Source organism: Halichoerus grypus, chromosome 8, assembly GCF_964656455.1.
Source record: "Halichoerus grypus chromosome 8, mHalGry1.hap1.1, whole genome shotgun sequence".
NCBI lineage: Eukaryota > Metazoa > Chordata > Mammalia > Carnivora > Phocidae > Halichoerus > Halichoerus grypus.
This window is the reverse complement of record NC_135719.1, coordinates 70936593-70963137: the sequence shown is the minus strand read 5'-3', so window position 1 is coordinate 70963137 and position 26545 is coordinate 70936593. Positions and strand designations below refer to the sequence as shown.

General features: G+C 57.7%; 1 protein-coding gene across 8 annotated transcripts; it reads left to right on the top strand.

The window, feature by feature from the left end:
* Positions 1 to 24721, top strand: BAHD1 (bromo adjacent homology domain containing 1). 8 transcript variants are annotated; one of them, XM_036084265.2, is made up of 7 exons: positions 1 to 100; positions 16031 to 17467; positions 19233 to 19615; positions 20481 to 20640; positions 21047 to 21123; positions 21877 to 21977; positions 22453 to 24721. In XM_036084265.2, the coding sequence occupies exons 2-7, from the start codon at positions 16045 to 16047 to the stop codon at positions 22640 to 22642; spliced, it is 2334 nt and encodes a 777-aa protein (XP_035940158.2). In that variant the 5' UTR covers positions 1 to 100; positions 16031 to 16044; the 3' UTR covers positions 22643 to 24721. The 8 variants fall into 8 exon arrangements, with proteins under 8 accessions (XP_035940158.2, XP_035940152.2, XP_035940151.2 ...); XM_036084259.2 differs by lacking the exon at positions 1 to 100 and adding an exon at positions 246 to 315 and having other exon boundaries at positions 19236 to 19615; XM_036084258.2 differs by lacking the exon at positions 1 to 100 and adding an exon at positions 247 to 315.
* Positions 24722 to 26545: the final 1824 nt, after the last annotated feature.

Genomic DNA, 26545 nt, shown 5'->3' with positions numbered 1-26545 from the left:
CCACCCACCCCGCTGACCCCGCGAGCGTGCTCGGGCTTGGAAAGGCACGTCTGTGGGTGTGAGACGGAGCCACGGCATTCGGTGACTAGGGGGAAGCCAGGTAAGTGTCCACGCTCGGTCCCATCCCGGCTTGGGGACGCCAGGGAGGGAGGCCAGCCGGGGCTGTCAGGCTGCCCGCCCCCTCCCCCCTCCCCCGGAGAGCTCAGATGTTGCCCGCGGTGGTGGAAGAGGGTGTGTGGGTGTCAAGGACTCACAGACCAGGCTCTGCTGTCAGCTGGGAATGGATGAGGGTTCCACACTCTGCTTCTGAGAAAGGTGAATTAGGAGCTGGAGTGGGGGGCGGTAGATGAAGGGGAGAAAGAGGAAAAAGAGATGCGGGTGAGGGGTTACCGAGCTAGGACCGACCTTGCTTGAAAGGAAAGGAGACGTGGCAGGCAGGGAAGTCGGAAAGATGAGGCAAGGGCGGGAGGGGCTTCTCAGCAGTCGGGGCCCTTTCGCTGGAGTCTGGGGCCCTTTCTGCAGGAAAGGGGGGTTGTCCTCGCTTGATTTTTCGGCTGGTCTTCCCGAGGCTTTGCCCTGGGGGCAGCAGCCGCTGGCGAGGGTGGGGTGTTTCTCGGCCCGCAGTTTTCTACAGTGGGTGCTAAGGAGGAGAAGGGGGAAAGGGGATGTAGAGGGGTGACGGCCAGGGCGGGGGCGAGATAAGATTTCTCGGGGGGTGGGGTAGCAGCTGGGGGATTGGGGCGCCAGGGTCGGGTCACCATGGGATACCGGCTCAGGCTCTGCAGCCGAAGAGAAAAATCCAAGAAGCCGGCAAAGAAAACCACCCCCCGCCACCACCCTTGGCACCGTACCCCTCCCCCCAGGCCCCACCACTCCCCGCACCGCCTCCCCCGGCCGCCTCGTGCTGCCCCCTGCGTTGGGACGACCGACCCACGGTTCTGATTGGTCGGAGACCGGGAGGGGGAGCCGAGGGCCGGATTGGCTGGCGGGGCCAGCGCAGGGCGGGGCGGCTGATTGGCGGAGCTGGCCGAGGGGCGCGCTGCTGATTGGCTGGGGACGAGGAAGCAGGAAGGAGGGCGGCGGAGGCTCCGCTCTCGGGGAGTTTGTGGGGGAACCGCGAGCGGCGTAGCGGATCCCGGAGCCCGGCCCCCGCCGCCCGCCCGTCCGGCTGCCTGCCCCGCCCGTCCGGCCCCCGCCGTCCGCCCGCCCCGGCCAGGCGCTCCCGCCCCCCCCGACGGCCCCGCCCGGCCGCGGCCCCCGCTCCGCCCGCCCGGCCCCGGCCCCCAGGAGGAGGCGCTGACGCAGCAGCGTGGAGCCCGGGAATTGAGCGCCCCCGGGGGGTTCCAGCCGCCGGATTCCAGCCCGGCCGGGGCCTGCGGGCGCCCAGAGCCGCGCCGTCCGCGCCGCTGTCCGGGTGAGCTAGGGGCCGGGGTCGAGGAAGGGCGGGGGGCGGGGGGAGGAAGGAACGAGCAGGCGAGAGGGAGCGAGCAAGGGAGGTAGACGAGTGGAGGGGAGAGGACCGGCCGCCCGTCAGCGCGCCCCACCGAGCGCGCCGCGCCGCCGCCCCCGTCAGCCCGGGAAGGGACGGACGGACGGACGACGCGAAGCAGGTGCGGCCGCCCGCTTGCTCGCGCCGCCTCCCTCTCCACGGGTCCGGCGCCACGGTCCCGCCATCGGGGAGCGCAGCGCGCCTCGAGGTGACAGCCCCCGGGGGCCGCCCGCCTCTCAGGCTGGGGGCGGGGTGGGTGGCGGCCGCAGGGTGGCAGCTCGGCCGGGCGGCGGCGGCGCGGGCGTCCCGGGCCGCGGAGGGCGGGAGGACGCCGGTCGTTTCCTCGCCGCGGTGGAGCGGGCTCGCCTCCGAGTGCGCGGGCGGCAAGGCCCCCGCCCCCCCCGCGCCGCGCCCCCTCCCCCCCCGTGCCGCGCCCCCTCCCCCATCGCGGTCCCCGAGGCAAGGGGCCGCGGCCGGGGGCGGCGCCGCGGGATCGCCCGCTCAGGGTGGGGGGCGCCCTCCCGCGCTGGGAGCTGACCGGTTATTGCTGGATGGGGGGCTGGGGCTGGGGGCCACACCGGGGCCGGGGGTAATGTAGACCCGACCCTATCGGGCTGGAAGGAAGGGAGGCGCCGAAGACGGAAGGGAACCGGTTCGAGAAGCGAGCGTGGGCCGCGGGAGGCCCGGCGGAGACCGTGCGGAGCGGCGGCCGAGTCCGAGGTGGGGCGGGGGGGATCGAAGTTGTCAGACCGCCTCCAAGTGACAGCGGGACCCGGTGCTCGCGGCCCGGCCTGGTCTGGCCCTGCCCGCCTCTCCGCCTCTTCTCCGGGGCCGGGGGCCAGGTCAGGTCGGGCCCGAGGGGCCCGCTCCGCGGTGAAGCGCCGGACAAAGGCGGCGCCTGAGCGGGCGCAGGTGGTGGCGTCGGGGAGGGGAGCAGGTCCGAGCCACCCACCCCGAGGGGCGGGCGGCAGGGCCGGACTCTGCCCCAGGGATTGCGGGGGCCAGGGTGCCCGCCGGGAGAAGCTGCGGCAATGGTTCACCGCTCCAGCCGCTGATCACCTCCCGGTTCTGGGAAGAGTGGGGTCGACCCGGCTGGAGCAGAGGGGCAGAGGTGGGGTTGTGCACACGGTGGGCCTGGCCGGTGGTGACCGGGTTAGGAGACAGTCTGGTGAGCCACTCTAGAGCCTACTAGGAATGAGGGGTTTCAGCAAGCAGAGTCTGCCCATGAGGAGAGGTTTAGTCCCATCTGGGACATCTAGTCGCCCATTGTCGACAGCCTTAAGAGGGTAGAAGACCAGTTGGATTGGAGACTAGGAGATTCCCCCCAAATGTGCTCCAGCAACCCATCCTCAACTGTTTTCAGCACTTTTCTTTAGCCAAGAAGATACTTACAAAGGATAATGAGAAGCTGGAGTTTATAAATCCAGGCAGTAATTTAATGATTAAATGAAAAGGTTTCCAGTCTTTTTCCTTTGTGGCACCCGGAGACTTTCCCACTACCCTCTCCACTCCCATGTCTTCTGAAAAAAGGAGAAAAGGGCCCTGGAGGGAGCACATGTCCTGGAGGGACATCACTGTCGTTGGCTAGCTAGAGGATACTTGGGAACCAGTGGCTTAAGCTCTTGAGTGCCTCTATCCCCACCAGTGATCATTTCTAAGCTGGATGCTGTTTTCCATTTGTAAAAACCCACTCAGAACTCTCAGGGCTCCTCAGGGTTCCCTATACCTCTTTGAAGAGTTCGGATCACAAAGACAGGGGGACTGAAGCTGTTCTTGAATGTCCACTTTTGCTGAGATTCTGGGTTCAAGTCCCACCTCAGGTAGCTGTTGGTTAGGAGCTTCTCCCAACTGAGGCCCATCCTGGGAAAGTTGCGTGCCAGCCTTGCTTAGTATGGGCAGGGAATTAATTCACAGCCACCCTCCAACCCCCTCCTCGGAAGGGTCTATACCCCAGCCTGGGTGGAGTTGAGGCTTGTGGGAAAGGGAGGTATTATCTCATGCAGGAGACTAACGTTTGTTCTGAGAGGATTTAATTGTATGTCTAAGATTCAGAGAATGATGAATTTCAAGGCCTTCTTACCTCCTTTAGGGCTACATGGTATGTGATTTCTTTTGGTGGCAGTCAGATGGGGATGACCTGGTCTGGCCACTGGAATATAAAGGGGAATTGCCTCTTTGACAGGCTCTTACCTGGCCAGAGACTCAAGTCAGTCTGGTCAGGTGTTTAGGAGGCTTTGCTCTGGAGAGTTTACTCCAGTGAAGAGTTTCTCTGTTTTTCCTATTGCCCTCCTTTCCTTCCTTTCTGTTGCTCTTCTGTCCCCATGGCAGGCCTGTGTTGTCCTGGTCGCCTTTTCCCTCCTGCTTCCTCTGGCCCTTCTGATCCAGTCTGTACACAGCTGCTAGATCATTCTTCCGAAAGCACTCCTTCGCCCATGTCATTCCCCTGTCCACACACTTTCAGTGGTTCTTCTTTTCCTGCAGCCTGACCCTAGATGGACCCCCTAGGCTCCCCCCTAGCCGTGCGGGTCACAGTTCTCTCCCCGCATCTTTGCTTCTGCTGCTTTCTCTGGTTGACCCCAGTGAGGAGCCTCTTGCCTTCCTTTCCTCCCACCTGAACCCTACTCATCTTTGTCAGTCAGGCCCCTCTAGGCCGCCATTGCTTGCCTCTGAGATTGTGAACCTGGATTTTATAACATGGTGTCTTCTCGAGTTGTTTTGTAGGTTGGAGGTTTCTTAAAGACAGGGACATTATGAGTGTTAAAGTGGTGTGTGTGTGTGTGAGAGAGAGAGAGAGAATATTTTAGGATTTTTGGTATACTGCTCTGCATGCTGTTTTGTTGAATGAATAAATGCAGTTGGCTGCTTAGTTGATTGGGAACAGGGGAAACCTTCCCTTCTTCCCAAGAAATGCTCAGTATGGAGTCCTTGGTGGTTTCCAACCTATTTTGTCAAAGGCACATAGGTGGGGCATGTTTGGGGTGCTTTAGCGTGGGGAACAAATGGAACTTAGCTGTTGCTTCTGATACTTCAGCTGGTGGAGAGTCCGTCCTGTGGATTGCTCACATGACACCATATAGACACGCACTGAAAAGGGCTGTAGTGCTGTTTTGCTCCTACCCCGCCAGGCCATTCTCTGCACCCGGCTTTGCTGCTCTTAGGCAATTTTCCTTGTTGTCCATGCTAAACGAATCCATATGTTTTATCTCTTCTCAATCCTGGGTGTAAATGAGGGAGAAAACACGGTTTTGAGAACAGAAAAGAAAAAGATTCCTGGGTCTGGCCTGTGGACAGGACTTTGGGGACTGGCATTGGAAGAGGTGTTTGTCACTGACATCAGAGGCACGATCAGCCCCACACTGGACCCACCCCATCGAGGGGAGAGCTATGATCCCAACTCTCTTGGAACTTCCGTTTTGTTTACCATCAGACCTTGGACCACGGGGGAAATGGGAAAGAGAACTGGGGACTGGTTTGACTCGAGACAGTGAAAAAATAAATTCTGCATCCATCCCCTTTCCCCCAAACCTCCCTTTTGTGCCCCAGTTTGATGATTAATGGGCCAGCATTTCCCTTCCAAGCGGGAAGGCCACCCCTCACAGTTGCCATGGCAATGCAGACCGCTCCCGTCAATTAAAAAAAATCCCTACTACTTCTCTCCTCCTTGCTTCCACTGTGGCAGGAGACAGGCTACCTCAGAATGCATCTCCCGGGCTCTCTCCTCAGCTGCTCAGGCCGTTTGGCTGTGCGTCCTAGAACACAGTCCTTCCTCTCTTTCTGGGGTCTGCCCGAGTTTCATGACCCTGAGCCGGTTGTGCCCCTCTTGGATCCAGCAGCCCCTGGAACACGTCTGTGAAGAGGCAGAGAAAATGACTGTTTTTTTATTCATCCACAATGCGAATTAAAGACCAGAATGAGCCCTCGGCTTTCTTTTCTTTGGGGGTTAAAAAAATTCCCTCCCCACCTTCTCTCTGGTAGGTAGAGGTATAAGTTGGGGACGGTTTTGACATCCATAAAGGAAGTTTCAGTAAACCTGGAAGGAATTCAACCTCCCAACATACATACTTCACATTGAAGTTGTATGGGGATTTTCAATTTATTGATTTTCGTCTCTTCCAACCTCTCTATCCCAGCATTCGGGAGGACCTGTGTGTTTTCATTTTATCTGTCCTTATTCCTCTTGGCCTTGCTTTGGCAACATCTGGCCTCAGCGCCCTGTTGCAAGGTGAGTCATTAAAGAAAAAAAAAAAATCTTAAGGGAAAAAGTCTCTGGAGCTGAGAAGTAGCCTGTGTTGAACTAAGGCTGCCAGCCGAAGCTGCTGGGTTTATGGAGCATTATATGAACAGCCCCAACATTAAAGGGCCTCCTTTTTATGAATGGGTTGTGAAGAATGTAAATAAAGCAGCATCTCTCAATGGGGAAGCATTTTACATAAGCAGTACTACCCTGGCCCAAGTATTTATGGGAATTTGCTAGCACAGTCTGGCAAGACTCACTTCCTTTGTGAACTTGCCATTGTGCGGGGGACTTCGGAGGGACAAGGAGAGTGCTTCGTTCCATACCGAGGGCAGCCCCAGCACTTCTGCTCTCTGGGTCCATGGCCTTGACCGGATGGGCCAGCTCATGGCTAGAGTGCCTGTTAACTTTGAAAAGGCAGGAAATACAGAGAATATTCAAGAGCTCGTGAAGATTAGAAACGGAGGCTCCTGATGCCCCGGGCCCAGAGATTCTGCAGCTCCTTACCCTCTGGGCTGCTTCGACCTCCCCAGGTCAAGGGTCCAGGGAGATCTTGGTGGATGAAATCCTGCCTGGTTTTATGGGAGGTACCTCACTGGAATAAAATGGCCCGGTTTGAATTTCAGCTCCTTTATGTTTCCCCTGCCCACCTCCTGGTAGTACCACTAATGAGCAGTAAACCGGCTAACAGGGAGGAGGAGGAAGAGGCTGCAGAGGCCTGCTCCGGGGCAGACGGCTGGCCGGACAAGCCCCCTCAGCTCCACTGAGCTCCTGTCTCCCCCTCGGCTTTGCGGCTTTACCGAGCTGAGCAGCGGCTGCAGGCCCAGGGCTTCCAGTGGCAGAATTGGTGCCCTGCCCTAGGCCATGTGCTGCAGCCGCTCAGGACCAGAGGACTGTGGGTTTGCTGAGCAGGCCTCAGGGCAAAGTCATGTCCAGGACTTTGTATTGTGTCCTGGGAAGGATTTTTGTGCAGATTCCATTTTTCCCAGTGGGAAACACCTGCAGAGGATGGTTGGTTATTCACCTGACTCAGCGTCCTACAAAAAAACAAAAAACATTGTCCTTGAGAGCCTCTGCAGGCCTGATCCACCAGGAATAAACGAATGGGTTTGTCTCTGAGCCTTTCTGAGATTTGAAATGGGATTTTTTTTTTTCCAAGGCACTGTGACCAAGTTACCTGAACGGAAGAAATGATAAGTGACTCCTTGTAGTTAACAGGATCAATGCCAGGCAGAAACTTGGTGTCTACATCTTTTTTCTCACGTCCGTTTCTTTTCCAGTGGGTTTGGGGGGACAACGTGCTTTGACCCCCTGCCCTTGGTTCAGGAAGTGGGACCTTAAGGTATGCTTCTGCCTTTTGTGACCCCAGGATCTCACCTGGAGTGGTGGTGGCTGCTTCTCCTTCCTTTCCATCTCTGGCTCCTGTTTGCTGCCCACCCTCCCCCCCCCCCCAGTCCCCCCATGAGGCTCTTTCAGTTTCCTGCCTGCAGAGGAGCGGGGTGGCCCACCCTTGGGCCCCTTCTCCAACTTGAGCCTCGCTGTCTAAAATGGGGCGGGGGAGGGAGGGAGATTTAGTTTGTTAATCACATTCTCATCTGGCCAGGTGGTTTAGAGGTGAATTATTAGGGTTTAGAGGATGTTTGTAGAAATCATGGGAAAGGTGTTAGGGTGTTGTTTGATGCCAGGATACCCTGACAGGTATGCCAGAAGGGCAGATGGAGTCACATTCCTAGTAGAGTCAGAGTTGGCAGGCCCTCCTCAAGAAGTGAGGGGTGTCTCCTGCCGTGTGCCTGGAGGGGTTCACACAGATTCCACAGGACGGAGGAAAGAATTATAAAGTGGATTAAATGAGTATAAGACGTGATCTTCAGAGAAAATTGAAAGGACTTAGATTTACTCAGCCCAAAGAGAGGTAGCCATGGGGCAGTTAATACATCTTTGAATATTAAGATGGCTGGTCGGTCGGAGTGTGATGACCAAATGTCAGTCTTTATTGCAGTTTGCGCTGGAGGGAGATTGCATCTGGTTCAAGAGCTGTGGTGAGATGTGTGGGGCCGTCTATAGCCTTCTCTTTTGGATTTATTGTAAAATCAAGACAACATCTCTTCGAAGCCCTTTACTCCTTCGTAGGATATGAAATGGATTTCTTACCAAAGCGCATATGAGAGTTGACTGGGGACTGTGGGCAGACTTTGCTGTAGAAACAATTTGTAAAAGTATGTGTATGTTCTCTGGCCCGCCGCTGCCATTTCATTGGAGTACATCTTCAGTTCCTTTGTGATGTAAAATCAGGAAAAATGACTAAAAGTTAATACCAACAATTAAAACAACACAGAAAATGCGAAATTGACTGTGCAGGTTGATGTGGAACGTTGGTCCGTGAGCCAGCCAGCTGTCCTGGGTTGCAGTGGGGGTATGGGCTTTGGGACTGAGCCCGCCTGCCCCGCCTCTGCCGTCTGCAGCACGGGAGTGTGGGCAAGTTCTTTTACCCCTCTGTACCTGTTTTCTCCTCGTTTGGATGAGGTGGTGACAACCCCCTCAGGAGGCAATCGTGAGGATAAATGAGAGTGAATGTTACCCGTTTAGGGTGGTGCTGGGCACGTAGTGAGTGCTTGACAAACATTAGCCATCCTGTTAGACTAGAAGCCTCGGCGGTGAATCAAGTATTCCCTACCCCGCACGCTTCGGAGATTCGGGGACTGACACTGCTGGTTCTCCGCGGCGGAGTCCAGCTGAACGTCTGTGACCTTCTGTCTTGGTACAGGTGTGCTTCCAGGTCCGCCCCTGCTTGCTCAGTGCTTTGGAGTGAGAGGTGGAGCGAGAGGAGTATTTGCCTGAGGTACAGCTGGGCAAGTTGGGAGAGAGGGAAGAGGATGGTAGTGGACGAGGGTGGTGCCACGTAAATACAGGAGCTTACCCGCAAGTAGCCCTGTTGAACTGTTGATCACACTGAAGAGGCACAGTGGGCTCCTGGGAATTGGGGAGAGTTGGGGGGGTCAGAGTTCCCAAGTGATGCCATCAGTCTAGAATAGAAATGTTAAATGGGGTGGAGCAGGTGGGCAGCCAGATCTTTGTTCATTCAACAAGCTCTTATTAAGCCCTGCGGGTGAGATTTAGTGCTAAGGCAGGCAGAGCCCACCTGTCCCCATGGAGCTTGCATCCTAATGAGGGTGGCACTGATCATTTAGTTAATTAGTTACCTGTGAGGTATTTGTGTTGGGTCCCCGAAACTCTAGTAGGGTTTGCCTTGTGGTTTTGACGGTGCTGGTGGAGTGTTGGGAAGGCCTGGTCTTGGGTCTTGTTCTTCGTGGCTGGCTCACTCAGGAGGTGAGCCCTCCACCGGGGAGTCTGAGGGCAGAGCTCCCAGCTTGGCCTGGCCAGCCAGTTTCTTCTGTTCAGGACAAGAGATAGCACCTCCAGGCTTGGCAGACCATCTTAGAAATCTAAGTTGTTGGTTCCGGCAGTGTCCTGGTGGTTGAAACAACACGTATCCTTTGCCCTCCTGGGCAGGTGTCCGGAGCAGGCTGATGAGCTATTGTTGTGTTTTTTGAAGAATTGTGTGTCAGAGGCATGACATTTCCTGTTGGTTTTGTGGAGGGCCTGTTGCTGAGCTTTGGAGGGCCTGTTGCTGAGCTTTGGGGTGCCCTGTCTCTGTTCCTGTTGATTTCTCCCCCGCTGTTAACTGCCCGGAGCAAACGGGTCCTGCTCCAGGAGTAGATGTGCTTCCGGCCCAGCCTGGGTGCTGTGGAGTCTGGGTGGGAAGGTGTGAGGGAGCCTTAGCCTGGAACTCTCTTGTCCCCCAGGCTGGAGTAATCTTACATGGAGCTCCTAAAGGTGAGTCTGGGAACGGTTGCATTTGTCTCCTGCCTCAAGACTTCAACTTTGGTCTGTTGCTGCTTCCTACATCCAGATATTCATGAAGCAAAGTTCTCGGGCTGTTGTTTCCTCCCTGCGTCCGCCCGGCAGGAAGCAGGCCCTCGGTCAGTGTCGAAATGCAGACCCGGCTCCGATTTGGCCTCCGTGAAGCTGCCATGGAGCCAGAGCTCCCCACGCCGAACCCCAAGGACCCTGTTACAGTCCTTGTCACGCTGTCTCGTCCTCTTTCTCCCTACCAGTCCAAGCCCCAATTTCTTCGTCTCTTTGGCATTTTTCTTCAGCATTTAGCCTCATACTTGACACACAGGGGAAAAGAGTGAGCTCGTATTGAGCACCTGTTGTATCCCAGGTATTCTGCTAGGCACACATTCTCATTTAACTTGATCCTCATAACAGCTTTGCTGTGTAGACAAGAATACCAAGGCTCCGAGAAGTTCAGGCTGTTCACCAGCCCCACTTAGGATCAGCGGCAGCACGACGTGGCTTCTAGCTGCTGCCGGTCTCACATCTGCTGTGTTGAGCCACGGTGAGAGGTCAGCCAGTGTTGGCTGAATGAGTAAGGTCACAAGAGATGCCGTGTGCCTGGGAATGAGCAGCAGGCGCTCTGGCTTAGCTGGACTGGCACCTGCGGATGCGGGTCTACCTCGTGTGCACAGGGGGTGTGCACCAGGAAGAAGCTGGGGAAGGCACATCACCTCACGAGGGTATGTGTGCCTTTAAGGAAACCCTCTACAAACTAGTTTTGCATTGCATGTGATTACCTTCTGATTTGTCAGGTTAGAGTTTCTTTCTTTCTTTTTTTTTTTTTTTTTTTTTTTTTAAAGATTTTATTTATTTATTTGAGAGAGAAACAGCATGAGAGAGGAGAGGGTCAGAGGGAGAAGCAGGCTCCCCGCTGAGCCGGGAGCCCGATGTGGGACTCGATCCCAGAACCTTGGGATCATGACCTGAGCCGAAGGCAGTCGCTTAACCAACTGAGCCACCCAGGCACCCAGGTTAGAGTTTCTTAAAGCAGAGCACCGTGGTGTGACTAAAATACAATGCTCTCTGCCCAGTATCCTCGTTCAGTGGTCCACGTGTGTATGTTGATTTCTAGATCCTAGGGGTACATTGTCTCTCTCACTGTCAGCCCCTACCTAAAGGAAGGGCCTTGCCCCACAACCAGGGCACTGGCAATTTCTAGTGAGGAGATTCCTTCAGCTCTACTGTTAACTATATTCCTGCACTTAATTGCAATTCTCATATAAAATCAGAGAGTCCCTTTATAGTTTGACTCAGAACTCCCCTTCCTCCCCACTGAGATTTGTGTTCCTTTAGTTACAAGAGGCAGGCTGTCCGGCTTTGCGTCTGAAGCCAGAAGTAAGTGGGGTTCTGGATACTTGGGTGCAGCTCTGGGCCTGTGTGTGTGGGCCCTCCTGCTGGGATGGTCATAGCAGACAGGAGCAGCCAAGATGGGGGCCAGGCTGGCCGAGGTACCAGACGCAACGTGGCGTGGGTGTGAACATTCGCTGCCCGGGTGCCGCCACCTCTCTGGGCTCCTGGGGGCCTCGAGTGTGAAGTGGGAGGAGCAGGTGGTCTGACAGGCCATAGATGGGCTTGGTGCCTCCAGGGGCAGACCCAGCTCTTCAGTTGGCCACCAGACCCGAAGGCACTCCATAAAACGAGCTGTTTCCAGACGGGTCGGGCCAGTTCTGTCTGGTGGCGTACGTGCTTCCTGCCCAAGTGTTGTAGGATCCCAGCCTGACTGCCCAGTGAATTAGGTGCCCACAGTCGGTGAGGCTTGAACAGGCACCGGGGAGGCGGGGCCAGTGGCCGAGGCCACTGCTTTCTCTTTGGGGGCAGCACCCCGGAGGCTTGGACACTTCTGCTGTCTGTGGGTGCTCGTGCTGAAGCAGCAGTCCCACGGCGGGAGCTGGCGAACGCACGCCTCCTGACCCCATCCCCTGGCCCTTTCACCATCCAGCTGAGTATTTCCCAGACGCATGGAGCTGTTGTTCAGGGTTTGTTGGGGTATAGTTTCTGCCCCTGTCCTCTCATTGTGTTGTAAACAGAGCCCCCCACGAGTCCCACCCCCCACCCCAGTGTCCGTCTTTCTCCGGGATTGAGGAGAAAGGTTGGGTGTCTTTGGTAGAATCCAAGCAGAGCAGAGTTCAGGTGCAGGCTGGGTTTTCAGATTTCTCACAGCCCCCACGGCTCCGGGCCCCTGATGTGGGGAACCCCCCACGCCAAGGGCACACTGCCCTCCTCTGTCTGTGGGTCCGGAAGGCGGGGTGGGGGCATCTGCCAGCCTGCCTGTGCAGAGACCCGTGTCATCCTCACCACCACTCTAAGTTCCTTCTGATGTATCCGTTGGAGATGAGGAGTCTGAAGTTCAGGGAAGTTAAGCTGTTTACCAGGGGCAGAGCTGGCTTGCAAATGTGGGGCTGCCTCCCTCGAAGGCTGGCTTCTTTCCAGTTTACCAGCGTGGGGGGATTCGAGAAATAACAGCCGTGGCTGACCTGGCTTTATCATAAGAGTTTCAGCAGCTTCATGAAGTAGCACCAACTACATTTAAATGAGCAGGAGCCTGCCTTTGTGCTCTTGCTGCCTTTCTTCTCTGATAGGAGATTTAAGAAGCTCAGTGCTCGTGAAAAGCTCTTATTCCTTTGGGGGGAAGTTACGCCAAGAGAGCGTGCACAGGAAGGCAGTGCTTAACTCAGTGCCAGTTGTGTCACTTCGGGTATCATCGAGGGAGGCGGCTTGGGGCCGGGCCCTTCCTGACCCTCACCCAGGTGACCGCCTGGTCTGCCTTTGCCTAAGACCTGCCTGAGTGGGTGAGAGAGGTTTCAGGAAGGGTAGTGGGGCAGAGCCCTGGGTCCTGAACCCCAAAGAATGGAGGTGGGTGTACAGTCTAGAGCTGAGTAAATAAGGGGTGGGGGGAGAGCTGTGGCCAACGTCTTCCTGCCCCAGGGCAGCCCCTGCTTACAGGAGTGATCTGGGCTTGACCCCCTGGTGTTCCCTTCAGTGCTGCCCACAGCCCACACTCGCCAGGCCTCTGACCCTCCCTTGCACACAGCCCCTGGGGTGTGCCCTGCCCGTGAGAGTGGGCCAGGTGCCTGATGCTGCTGCAGCCCGAGGGCAAAAGCCAAGTCCTCCCTCCCTTTCTGCTCCTGTGTGGGGAGGACTCCTAGCCCTGGACAGACGTGGGATGCGGGATATCAACGCTTCAGCTGGGCCTGCTGGGCCTGCTCTCCCCCTCAATTTCGTGACCCACAGTGCCTGGGCCTGTGACGGCCTGTTTGCTGTGTTTAGAGTACACTCGGGATTTTGGATTCAGCCTGTGGTTCGCTGGGTCTCTGGTGTGGAGGACACCGGCCGGCCACTGTCCTTCATGGCAGCTGGCTGTTTGCTCATCAGAGCTGGGGACAGTCAGACTGGTTTTCTTCAGTGCGAGCTAACTTGACACAGTCTAGGTGAGCAGTGATATGCCCTGGGGAGTCCCTCCTAGGAACCTTCTCCCGAGGGGACCCGGACTACCTATGCCTGGGAGGGCAGGGCTTCCCCGAGAAAAGGGTGGTGCTGAGAGAGCCCATGCACCCTTGTCTCTCGGCAGTGGTAGGAAGTTCCTGGTTGGGCTAGTGTGTGGGGACAGGACAGCAGGAGGATTGGCCGAGCTGGAATGGGAACCACGCCTCCTGCTTTCCCAGGGTTTTCTCCATGCCCTCCCTCCTTGAGCTGGGCCACCCCTGCAGGTTAGAGGGGCCTGGCAGTCTGGGAGCCCCCTGCACCCAGCCCCACCCGAGGGAAAAGCTGCATCTGAAGTTCTCACAAGTCTGGCTTCAAAGCATGACTCATACTCGCTCTCCTCAGATGGGAGTGCAGCGAGGCAGGCGGCAGAGACCCCAGCCTCTCCTCAGGACGGTGAGTGACATTGCTGCCTTAGGCACCACATGAAAGTTAGGAGTTCTCTTGCCGGTGACAAGGGGTTCGGTGGATTCAGGAGAGGCTAGCAGGAAGCTCTTAGGCTTGATTTGGAAATGTGACGTGCACCCTGTGATTTACAGGCTTCCTGGGATCCGGGGACAATGGGTGTCCCTGAGGGACTGGAGAGCTGAATGGGAGGTAAAGGAGGAAGACACTATAGGGAACACGTCCCCAAGTTCTGGGGACAGGCTCCCCTCCCAGCCTCTCCCTGCTGGGACCTTTTGCATGTGGAGAGGGGGAGTCTGAGGGGGTGGGGCCAGTATCCCAGAGTCCACCCTTGCAGCTGGTCCACCAGCAAACTGGGGGGGTACGGGGGCAACGACGGGACAGGCCAGTCAGCCCTCCAGTCAGAGCGCTTTTGCTTGCCAGGCTTGCAAGCACCTCCCTGAGCTCACTCTCTTTCCCATCTGGCCCCTCCTTGCTCTGTACTTGGTGTCCATGTCCTTAAAGGCCACAAGCCCAGGTGACCTCAGCCTTGGCCCCCAGCCATTCCCAGGCCTGACTCCTCTGGTAACTTGGGGCCTGTTGAGGGGCTTCGGCTCTTGCTCAGCTGTGCGGTCTGTGGTCTGTTCACGGATCCTCTGTCTCCAGGCCCTTTGGGGGTGGGGAAGGGCTGGGCCTAGGCTTTCCTAGGAAATACAGATGTGCTTCTTGTTGGGGCTCCTCTTCCAGCACAGGGGTGCCCCGCGTTTGAGAAGAGGGCCTGTGGATTGTAAAGGATGCTTTTTCGGAGTGCAAGGAGGCATTGCTAATAAGCCCGCTGAGCAAACAGGGATGGGGGGCCACCCTGCATGGGAGGGGGGGAGGGCAGTGTTAGGGAGCCTAGCCGACCACCTGGGATTTCTTAGGAGCCCTCCTCTATCTGTGCTTCAGGGAGGAGTGGGTTTGCCTCCTGTGCCTCTGTCTTGCCCCACCTGGTCTCCGGGCAGTGGCAGGGCCCTGCATGTGGCCAGAGCTGTGCCTGGCACGGTGCCTCCCTTTTCCAGTTTTCCGAGTCCTTTCTGAGCCTGACACCCACGATGCTCTCAGCCTGGTTTCCCGAACTCTTTCTCAACTAGTACAGTGTGTGTGGGGAGAGAAGATACCCAGTGACCCCAGCCACTGGCCCACGGCCACAGGAGCTGCCTGGGAAGGGCTCGGGAATCCATGGGAGCCTTCAGGCTTGGGGCTTTCAGGGTTAAATCCTGGCCCAGCAGGGACTGCTCCCAGCCTCTCTGGGAGAGGGAGTATGAATAACAGCAGCAGTGGCGAAATCAGGCTGGAAAGCCTGGGCCTGCTGGGTGGGGAGGGGGCTGCGGGGTGCCTGGGAGGGCAGAGCCTTGTCTGGCACCTTGTTAGGCAGCCCCTTGCTTTGGGTTGGGGAGCAGGTAGGGAGTGAACGGCTCAGTCGTCTCAGACCACTGACACTGACGCCTCCACCCCCCCACCCCCGCCAGTTCTTCATTGCCTTGGCCGTGCCAGCTTCCAGGATACAGCCCAGCTCTGGCCTCTCATTCAGGACGGGGCCCAGGCTGCCCCAGGTATGTTGGGGGCAGGATGCTGCCTGGTCGTGGGCATTTTCTGTCCAGGGGTTTGGGCTTCCTGCCATGCCCCACCCCCCCAGTCCTCTTCTCTGCCTGGCATCTTGCCTACCAGGAGGGAGACCTGAGAAACAGGGCAGGGCTAGCAAGGCAGCCCAGGTTTGGTTTGTCGGTTTGTCTCCAGTTAGTTCTTGTCTTTGATACTTTATTTCCCGAACTCTTAGAGGCTGTTGCGTGGGGTTCCTACCCAGGAATGCTGGCTCCTGGGGCTGGCTGAGACCTCCCCTGACCCTGCACTCCTCACAGCCAGGCCTTCCCCTTCAGGGGGCTTTTCCAGCAAGACCCAGGTTATGGCTGTCCTGCTGTACGTGCCAGGCAGGGTGTCCCCACAGGCTGGACTTTGTTTTTCTCCACAGCCCAGCAGGCGGGTTCCTCACCTTAGCTCCTCACTGTCTCTGTCCTTATCTTCCTGTGGCCAATCTCAGAAGCCCCAAGATGGGGGAAGGATTGGTAATGTTATTGAAGGAGCAGATGGGCTCCCACCACCCCAGCCCCATCCTGGCTTGGTGTCTTCAGAGCCTCTTCCTGACCTGTGATAAGTATCTAGCGGGAGAAGGACAGGTAAAGAACTGAGAACTTTGCCCCCAGCGCCTTCTGTCTTCTGACCCCAGGGCCTGCATCCTTCCATAGGCTGTTGAAGGGCTTAGTTCAGAGAAGGACCCTAGGCTAAAAGAAGAGTGGGGCAGCCAGTCCTTGCACAGCTGTTGGTGGCCTGACCCCACTGGACCTTTGCACTCTGGAAGAGGGGTCTTGGGAAAATCCGGCTGTAGATGGGGTGAGGGTAGGCCAGAGTTACCGAAGGGGGAGGGCGTTGACACTGGACGGGCTGCAGCAGAGGAGAAAGCAGGCCAGGCAGGTCACGGTGGGCTTCTCCCTTCTGCCCTGCAGATTGGAAGTACCCCATGACACACACACGGAGGAAGTCCCTTCCCATGCTGAGTTCGGGCCCCTCTGGCCGCCGGGAGCCCCTGCAGATGGAAGGCAGCAGTACGGAGCCGGGGGCAGAGAGTGTGGAAGCAGGCATGCCCGAGAGCCCAGGGCACTTCACCGGGCGCCGCAAGAACTACCCACTGCGTAAGCGCCCGTTGGTCCCCGAGAAGCCCAAGGCCTGCAAAGTGCTCCTGACCCGCCTGGAGAATGTGGCTGGTCCACGGAGTGCAGATGAGGCTGATGAGCTGCCCCCTGACCTGCCCAAGCCCCCGAGCCCAGCCCCATCCAGTGAGGACCCTGGCCTTGCCCAGCCCCGCAAGAGGCGCCTGGCCTCCCTCAATGCGGAGGCCCTCAATAACCTGCTGCTGGAGCGGGAGGATGCCAGCAGCCTGGTGGGCACCCGTCGCAGCCGAGGGGGCGACTCTCACCGCAGCCGGGACCGGGCCGCGGGCGGCTGGTCCTCCTCCAAGAAGCGGCCCCGGCTCGAGGACCTTGGAGGAGGAAGTCGGGACCTGTCCCCAGAGCCAGCACCGGATGAGGGTGCCCGTCGAGATGGTGACCCAGCGCCCAAGAGACTGGCCAGCCTGAATGCAGCTGCCTTCCTGAAGCTGAGCCAGGAGCGGGAGCTACCCTTGAGGCCACCGCGTGCCCACCCAGAAGCAGAGGGGCGCTCCGCAGAGCCACCGGCGCTGAGGGCTCCGAGGCCAAAGTGGGCTAATAAGATCAATGGCAAGAACTATCCCAAGGCCCAGCAGGGCCCTGGCTCTGGGGAGGCTGTAGGCCCACTCGACTGGCAGAGGCACCCCGAGGAGCCATGGCCATCCGCCACCCCTCGGGGGCCAGCCAGCCAGCCACCTTACCAGCCCCTGAGCAAGGCTCTGGAGAGTCCCTTGGGGCTGCGCCCCCACCTGCCTCTGCTGATGGGTGGGCAGGCAGCCTTGAAGCCAGAGCCTGGGCGCCCAGGCGAAGAGTCGCCTGCCCCCAAGCAGGAACTGCACCAGCCTTCTTTCCCCACACCCCAGCTGTCCCCCCTGCCGATGCCTGGCAACCCTGCCCACTACAGTGGCCTGTGCGGTCGACCTGAGCTCACTGCCCTAGGCAGCTTCTACCTTTACTGCAGCCAAGACGGGCTGCAGTGTGGAGGCTACGCCCCCTGCCCCATGCTTCCCGAGGGCAAGTTGTCCCCAGTGGCTGCACCTAACGAGGGGCTCCTCTTGGCACCGAGCTCAGTGCCCGCAGGCACCCCTTTCCAGCACACTCCCTGGGGCTCTCGCTACTGTTCTAGCGAGGACACTGGAGTGAATGGCTACAGCATCTGTGAAATGTTGCCCCCATCTCTTACCCACATCGGCACTACCTGCGGCGGCTGCCCCTACAAAATGCCTTTTGCAGCAGGTAAGACTTCCTAGGTGCGGGATGTCCAGTCGCAGCAGGGTGGGCCATGGATCGGCGTGGGGCTCCTTGAGGTCTAGCTACTACGTGGGAGGTCGGGGGCTTTGGGAAGGGAGGCTTCCCCTAGTTTCGTGCCCCAAACCGTGGAGTAGTCCCAGAAAAGGGGCCCGTGTCTAGCTCTTAGCTCTGTTCCCCACTGTCTATGGGGATTTCTTGGCGTGGCAGGTAGCATTGTGGCAGTGGAGGGGGCAGGGAGAGCCACCCCTCCGTCCCCATCGGGATGCCCGTTCTTCTACTCTTGAGTAGCAAGTTACATGTTGAAAATAGGGCTTTTGCCAAGTCGCTCTTGTGTCCCTCTGCCTCCCTCATGGAGAGCTAGAACTCTACCTTGCAGGAGCCCATTCCATCTGCGTGCTGGCCTAGTTCAGCGTTCACGGGAAGGGTGGTGGGTACTAGGCCCCGTGCCAGCCACAGGAGGACTCCTTCGCCCTGGCCGTACAGGCCTTGAAGGGGACGTAGTACGCAGACGTAGCCTCACCTCGCGAGGGGCTAACAGAGTGGGCACACGCCAAGAACAGACAGGCAGAGTCCCCTACACAGGCAGGACGCTAACAGGGCCTGGGGCTTTGGTGTCTGCCTTCCTAGCAAGGCCCGGACACCTGAGAGGCTCGCACTGCAGCCGGTGGGACAGCCCTCCACGGGGCTCTCTTCCCCCAGACTGGCAGAAGTGTCCTCACATGCCTCTCCAGGCTCCGGCTCTGGCTCCCGGGTGGAAATGAGGTGACCAGAGCCATCCTGTCTGGCAAGTCTGCCCTGCTGCTGGTGAAGTGAGAGGCCAGGCCTTACCAGGGCTCTCCCTGCCACCACCCCACACCCCTTCTGGTAGGGGTCTATAAAACAACTTTATAGACCAGTTGACTGGCCAGACTGGTTGTTTCAGGTTTTGGCGTGACTTGGAGCTCTAAGAAATGAGATCAGGCTGCTGCTTGGGCTTTTCCTTCTTTTTTGCATCACTCTCCCAAATCTAGACCCCTCATCCGTGGGACCCAGGACCCTGCCCCCTCGCCCTGGAACCCCAGTAAGCACCACGTGCCAGGTATTGTTCCGAGCGCTTTACATGTGGGAGGCCACATGGCATGTAATTGAGTACAGATTCTGGAGCCAGACTGCCTGGAGTGAAATGTTCTCCCCCACTTCCTTAGACACGTGATCGTGGGACAAGCCAGTAACTGCTCTGTGTCTCAGTTTCCTTCATTATAGAATGGTGGTCATGGGACTTACCTCGTAGGGTTGATGCGAGGCATTGATAAGAGAAACACCCAGGACCCCCATATGATGGTTGCCGCCCCTCCTTCTGTTGCAGGGCACTAAGAGGTAGCGTGGCTTGCCGGAGGTCACACAGCCAGTGAGTGGCAGGTCTGGGACTCATATCCCGGGCTGACCCTGGCCCCCCTGCTCCTGAGCACTGTGGGAGCTCTGGAGGAGATGAAGTCAGAGCTAGAGACACTGTTCCCATTACCCCCCACCCCCTTCTTTCAGGCTAGCAGGGGGAGATGGAGATGGCTGTGGGCCAGTCTCCAGGGGCAAGAAACACCCTTGGCCAGTCACTCTGACGATCCACCTTAATGGCCCCTGACTCCGCTTGTCACCTCGGCAGCCTCAGGCTTCACACTCAGCATGACGACAGGAGCAGGCTCTGAAAGCAGGGGCACCAGTGGGGTTAGTGCTCATCCTCACCCGCCCTCACCCCCTCTCTCCTTTTTCCCAGAAGGCTGCAGGTCCCTGGGCCAGCTGGAATTTCCTCTCCCGGAAGCCGGCCACCCTGCCTCACCTGCCCACCCCCTCCTGGGATGCCCTGTGCCCAGCGTGCCGCCTGCAGCAGAGCCCGTCCCCCATCTTCAGACCCCCACCTCGGAGCCCCAGACAGTAGCCCGCGCATGCCCTCAGAGCGCCAAGCCTCCCAGCGGCTCCAAGTCAGGTCTGCGCACGGGCTCTAGCTGTAGGCACACGGCGAGAAGCAAGGCCGCATGCAGGCCCAGCCACCCCAAGCAACCACGTGTGCAGCGCCCGCGCCCGCGCCGCCGCCGCCGCCGCCGCACTAATGGCTGGGTGCCCGTCGGGGCTGCGTGTGAGAAGGCTGTCTATGTCTTGGTGAGTGCCAGCTGTTAGCGCCGGGGGGAAGGGGAAGGTGGCCGTGGGGACATAGGACCTGCTGTGAGGGGATCCCGGGAACCTTTGGCTCTAGCCTGTCTGGGAACTGATCATGCTGGCCCAGCCTGCTCCCCCAGCCCCAGCTGGTCCGGTACCGCGGGCCTTGGTAAGGTGAGGGGGTGCACGGTCAGTGTGTTCACCTCTCATCCTTGCTTATGCTGTCTTTTCTATCCTGGCTTATAAAATGGAGGACTCTCCCGGAGGCTCTTTGGATAAGTGTATGTGTAGGGAAAATTGGGCTAGGCAATGAGTGATCCAGGAACATCTGGGTTGAGCAAAAGAGTTATCGACTAAACTTCATTGAGCTAAGGTGCTTTCATCCTCACCGCTACCCTGTGAGGTGTGTATCCCATGTTCCTGTCCTCATTTCACAGACGGGGAAACTGAGGTATAGCGGTAGATTAAGTAATTTGCCCAGGGCCGTGCCACTTCACAGTGGTGGTTTAAAGATCAAAACCAAATTGCCCCAATAGGAAGTTTGAGGACCTTCTCGATGCTGGGGCTTGGAGCAGGGGAACTGGCTGTTGGGTTGTGTTGGTCACAGCGCAGCCCCAGAAGCTTTAGGCCACTTTCCCACCCCTGTTCCTATTTTGTATCCTTTCTCTAGCCATGGGGAGCTCCCACCCCTGTTGTGGCCCTGAAAGCCAGGCTTAGGGAGAAGAGACCACTATGCAAACTGCTTTTGTAGTATTCCGTCCTCAGTGGTTTGACTGCCCGGAGGAAAGCACGCAGAGAATGTCTTCCGCTCACTCCCTCCTTCCTCCCCTCCTCATGAGCCCGTTTGTGTTGTTGGTTTGTTGCTTAGGATGAGCCAGAACCAGCCATCCGAAAGAGCTACCAGGCGGTGGAGCGGCATGGAGAGACGATCCGAGTCCGGGACACTGTCCTCCTCAAGTCAGGCCCACGGAAGACGTCCACGCCTTATGTGGCCAAGATCTCTGCCCTCTGGGAGAACCCTGAATCAGGTACCCCCTGCCTGCAGTCTGACCTGGCACTGGTCTCCTCGTGTTCTTGCCACGGAGGCTGCCCTCCACTCAGCCACCATCTGTCTGCTGCTAAGGGCCGCAAGATGGCCTATGGTTTGGGTCGGATCAGCTCCTTAACCTTTCCGGCCACCAGGACCTGGGCACCTGTCCCCCCACCTCACCTGTCAGTACCTTTTCCCCCTTCTTCCTCCATGCCTGACAGCATTCCAGGCCCCTGAATTGCCAGGCTTGGCCTGAGGCAGGGGATATGGGTGGCTGAGCCTGTAGGATTGGCCCAGGCATCGAAGTTGGATGATCGTCCCGGGCAGGTAGCCAGCCTGCCTGCCTGTCTGAGTTACTCTGGGGTTGCCAGCTCAAGCCATGACTGCTTCTCCTGTCCCCCTAGGAGAACTGATGATGAGCCTCTTGTGGTATTACAGACCAGAGCACTTACAGGGAGGCCGCAGTCCCAGCATGCACGAGGTGAGTTGCCTGGCAAGTGTATCGGGGAGGGCCGGGGTGGCAGGGAGAAGTTGTGGCACCAAGAACATGGAATGGGGAGGCAGCCACGGGCAGTCAAGTCATTGTCACCTTGGACACCACAGACGGGCCTGGGTTTTAGCCTGTTTTCGCAGCACTGCCCCAATTCACATTTCAAAGGGAATAGTAACCTTTTCCTTGAAAGGGGGAGCAGGAAGGGAGACCCCCAAGGGCATGCCAGAATGGGAGCAAGTGGCAATGTCCTCGCCCCAAGAAAGGGGAGGTGGGGCTGCACCCCTAGCCCCCTTTGCTGCTGTATGTGGCGCGAGAGGGAGGAAAGAAGAGGCTCGGGACGCCCCCGGGCACGCTACCAAGCAGGGTGCTAGGAGAGGTAGTGCCGTCGGGCGTGGTCACTCGGCCCCTGGCCTGGGCTCCCCGGCACTTTGTTGCCCTTGCTGGACCTTTCATCTCATGGGGAGATGGGTACCACTTCCCCTCTCCTCCCCTGAGCTGGGGGTGGGGGTCAGGAGGCTGATGACATGGGGCGGGGGGCGTTGCTGGATAGGCCCCTGGCTGTTCCTGAGTAGGACGGGACCTGGGAGGAGTGCCCTGGGGTGGGGGATGCTCCCTGGCTTTCTGGGCACTGGCTGGAGTTATCTCAGGTCAGGAGTCCCAACAGAAGAGTTAATGTCGGCCTTGCTTCTGCAGTTACGTGCTTCCAACCCTGGTACCAATGTCCCCCTCTCTCTCCTTGAGCCTTTGCAGAATGAAGTCTTTGCATCGCGACATCAGGACCAGAACAGTGTGGCCTGCATTGAGGAGAAATGCTATGTGCTGACCTTTGCTGAGTACTGCAGGTGGGTGGTGCCCTGCCCGTCTGGCTAGCTTCTCCCCTCAGACTCCCCAGGGCTGTTTAGGGGCTGCCCGAGCTTCCCAAGAGGATTTCCTTCACAGGGCCTGACCTCCCAGAACGTTCTACCTCACAGCCTTCTTCTGCCTTCTGATGTTTGTAGAAGAAAAATTGTTCCTCCTCTGAGGCAGGGTGGTTGGGGCAGCGTTTGGGGGCGGCTACAGTACTGCTCTCAGAGAACCATCGAGGAGAATTGGCAGGTGTTGGGAGGGAGGTCCCAGCAGATGTGCTCCCCCAGTGACCGAGAAGATGGACTGGCGATCGGCAGAGAGGCTGGAGCTCCCAGGCCAGGGATGGAGGCAGCACCAGCCCTTGTGGGGGTGGGAGGGGAGGCCCCAGCTCTCTGGGCAGGGTGGGGAAGGAGCTGATCTTCCTGCAGAGGCGGCTGCGGTAAAGACAGCAAATGGTGTGTGTCACTGCAGATTCTGTGCCATGGCCAAGCGCCGAGGCGAGGGCCTCCCCAGCCGAAAGACAGCACTGGTGCCCCCCTCTGCAGACTACTCTACCCCGCCACACCGCACAGTGCCCGAGGACACGGACCCTGAGCTGGTGTTTCTTTGCCGCCACGTCTATGACTTCCGCCATGGCCGCATCCTCAAGAACCCTCAGTAGCCTCCTCAGGCCCACACTGGGCCTGCCCATGGGCAAGTGGGGCCCGAGGCAGGGGGCACTGCTTGAAGCACAGCACTTGGTTAAGGGGCCACAGGGGCTCGAGGTTGCTGGCCTGTGGTTCTCTTGGGGGGAGGGCAGGGACCCCTATGGGTACTGGGCCCCTGGGGAGGGAAGGGGAGGCCAGGGTATAAGGAAAGCATCACAGCCCTCAGCTTGGCCCAGAGTACCTCTCTGTGGTTGCCTGGGTGGAGACTTGAAGAAGCAGTCTTCCCTGAGGCCGGGCCAAGCCTGAGGGGCATGGGGCCCTGGGGGGAGGGGAGAGTCCTTCAGGAATAAGGCCCAACAGGCTCTTCTTTAGCCCCCCCCCCCGGGCCCTTCAAGGGGGGGGAGGCGAGCGGGAGCCAGCTTTACCTCACCCACTGTGACCCACTGCTTCCCCATCAGCCTGGGACCAGGCTCTCCCAGATTCTAGCACAGCTCCGAGCTCCTTCCTTTGAGGCATAGAGAGCCAGAGTCTGGCTTCCAGAGCGTAGACTTTCTCTTTCTAGACTCGGGGCCTTTCCCTGGCTTCCTCCTTTGCCCCTGCAGTAGCCCCCGCGCTGGGACAAGTTACCCAGTGCGCACAGTCATGGGTGTGGCCCACTTGTGGGCGTCAGCTTCCTGTCTGCCTCCTGGTGAGGGCCATCCAGCAGGTCTGGCTTCCCAGAAGCTAACTGGTCAACATGGGGTTTGTCATGTCTGGGAGGGCGGAAGGGAGCTGGGAGGGGGTGGGCAGGGGGCAAGGAAAATTGCTACCTGATTTATTGAAGACTTTTCCTCTTGCCTTACACTTGGAGGTTGTAGGAAACCTCTTGCAGAACTTCATACCTGACTCTTCAAGCCACACCCACCTGAAATCAAACCAAAGGAGTGCTGTGGCTCCCCTTGCCCCCCACCCTTACCCTGGTCTTTTGTAGATTGCACTAATTTACATCCCTGCGAGAATCAACACTGTATCAGTCCACAGACCTGCTGAGCTGCAGCCACTCACTCTAGGAGCTAAGGACCTGCATTTTCAGTTTGTTCCCGTTTCCCAGGGGCCCTGTTCTCACCTCATGCTGCTCCCCAGAGTAGGTTAGGAGGCTGGGCCCCCTGTTGTCCTTGCCAGGACTAGGCCCCTGGCCCCCCGGGGCTCTGTGAGGGGGCTGGAGCAGCCTGGTTCTATCCTATTTGTACCAAAGAGGAGCATTGGTGGGGAGGGGGAGAGGAGCACTGTGTGGTCTGGGCGCTGCTGTTAGCACTTCCCCGGGGCACACCCCTGGGGGCAGGAGCCAAGGAGGGCAGCGCTCCTCCTCCTCCTCCTCCCCTAGGAAAGGGCAGGCACAGACCCAGCCCAAGCTAAGGAGGTGACACTGGGTGAGGACAGTCAGGCTGGGTCTGGAGAGGGAGGTCGAAGCGAACCCCCAGGGCCCTACCAACAACCCCAGGCCCTGTGCTATCCCTGAGAAGACAGGCTGCTCCCGATTGGTCACTGGGCTTGGGGGAGGCCTGGAGCCTTCAGAGGCGAATTTACACATGGAAACCCCAATCCCAAACCCGAGGGGAAGGGACTAGGGTGCCCTTGTATTGAATAAGCTGTTTGGAGGAAGGAGTGGGGCAGTAAAAGAGGTTGGCAGAGAGTGGCTGCAGGGGCTCTGGAGAGCCAGCCTGGGAGCCTGCTCATTCCCAGGGTGCTGGGCTCTTGCGGCCAAGGAGCCCAGCCTCACTCAGCAGGAGAGATCAAGGCCCCTCCTCCCCTGGAGGCAGGGTCTGCTGCCCAGAACTTAAATGCTTTTGAAATCTCTTAGATGTGGAAATATTTTTTCGAACCTGAAAATGCAGCTGGTAGAATTTCAATGGAAGCATAATTCATGTAAAATATATTTTAGTTGATATTTTGTAAAATGCACTTTTTGTGTGTGTCGACCCTGGTTTCTCAGATCTGTATTTCAGTGTTTACAAGGGAGGGAGGACCTTTCCTCACCTCCCTTTTGACAGAGATTAGAAGTACTTCTTTAAGAAAAAAATAAATTTGAAAAATTGTATTGATTTAGAAAAGGATTGTTCCCTGTGTGTCCTGTCATCTTTTTGGGGGGGTTGTATGTGCAGAGGGGCTCACTATTTAGTGGTGAGGCAAACAAATTGGCCTTAAGGCCAATAAACAAATAGGGCAGGAAAGTAGGGGGAGAGCAGATGGAGGAAGGGGGCCGGGGAGTGGGGTGGGGATGAGAGCTTCTCGGCATCATGGTGGCCAGAGCTACCTGCCTGGACAATGTGAAATCCTTGGGTGGACAGCCTTGCCCTGGCCAGTGACCTGGGAACTGGTCCCCAGGTAGGTGCAGAGAGTGGATAGCACCTCATCACCTTGGGTCATGTCCTTGGGGAACTGGCCAGCAGAAACTGCCCTAGGGCCTCAGGGTCTAGTCTGGCCCTCCTTGCTGAGGGAATGAAGGTCACATCACAGGCCCAGGGTTTGTGACTGCTTGGACCTTGGTTCAGCCCAGCCTCCGAGTTGACCATACTCCGTGTGGAGCAAGCTTTGTGATCATGGGGATTCCTAGGGGGCAGAGCGTAGCTGCCCCCCCCTCGTTCTGGTACAGACATCGGGGCAGGTCATTTCGATAGAGGGTGCTGGTGGCACTGCCACGCTGCCCACCAGAGTCCCATGAGGTGGGTAGTGGCCTGTCATTCTACAGATAGCAATGGTGTGGAGACAAGTGCCTTGCCCAGGGACTCCCCCAAACTAAGTGGCTATTCCTGTACTCTACTTTGCTGTGACTGCTAACACAGAAGACTCTTCGGAGGAATGAGCACATGTTGCCAAATTATCCAAACATTTCAAAGGTTTTGTTTTTTTCCCCCTCTTCTAGTATAAAGAACATTTATTGTTTAAAAAAAAAAAAACCGATTCCAGTAGAAAATAATCCCAACACCAGAAATCTATATTCAGTGCTATTGGAAGCGAGGAGCAGTTCAGTGAAGGCTGAACCTGAGGCAAACTTCTAAATCAGCGGATGGTGCATCCGGAGATGCACCCCAGCAATCAGGCAGTGAGATGTTGGGAGCCCACTGAGAAGCCGGAAAGCCAGCAGGCTTCCCACTCCTTCCCCGCACTCATCCTGTGTGCTCTCACATTGCTAGGGATCATGGGCCATCCCTGAGCCCTCTAGCTTCATCTAACCCCCGGGACTCCTTACGCTTCTGAATTCATCTGATCAGTGGTACCTCCTTCTCCCACTAAACTCAAAGCCTCTGGCATCTTCTCCTCCTGTTCCATTCAGCCCTTTAGTACTATAAGCTAGGATCGGCTGCTTCCTCCCAACCATTCCACGTTTGTGGTCCGTTGATCTCTGAAGGATCGCGATTAGGAACGTAGGTTTTAAAATCAGACTGACCCATGTAGAGTCTCAGCTTCCCTGAGCCTCTCGATTTCCTCGGCTGTGCAGTGGGAAGGCCTGTAGTACCTGCCTCCCAGGGCGCCTCTGACAACTGAAAGAGAATACCAGACACTGAGCAGGCACCTGCCTTGGTAAATGTGGACTCTGATCACATCACTACTCCCCTTCAGAGCTTCACTGGCTCCCCACACATGCATACCTAACAGGATGAAGTCTGGACCCTTGGCTAGGTACTCAGCTCAGGTGGGGAAACGCTGGCCCCTGCTGTCCTAGGCATTCCCATATCTGCCTGTAGCCCACATGGTCCGCTTGGTGCCATTGAGCGCATGCTTGGCTCCAGGCAGGGAGGCTGCTGCCTTGTGCGCCCCAGCTCCTCACCCTTCAAGATGTGTGCTGATCACACTAGTGATCACCAGGCACTGACTTGTCATTGGCCCCTCACCAGAGTGTCCCAGTTATCCCACCTCTTCAGGCCTGGGGGAGGAAA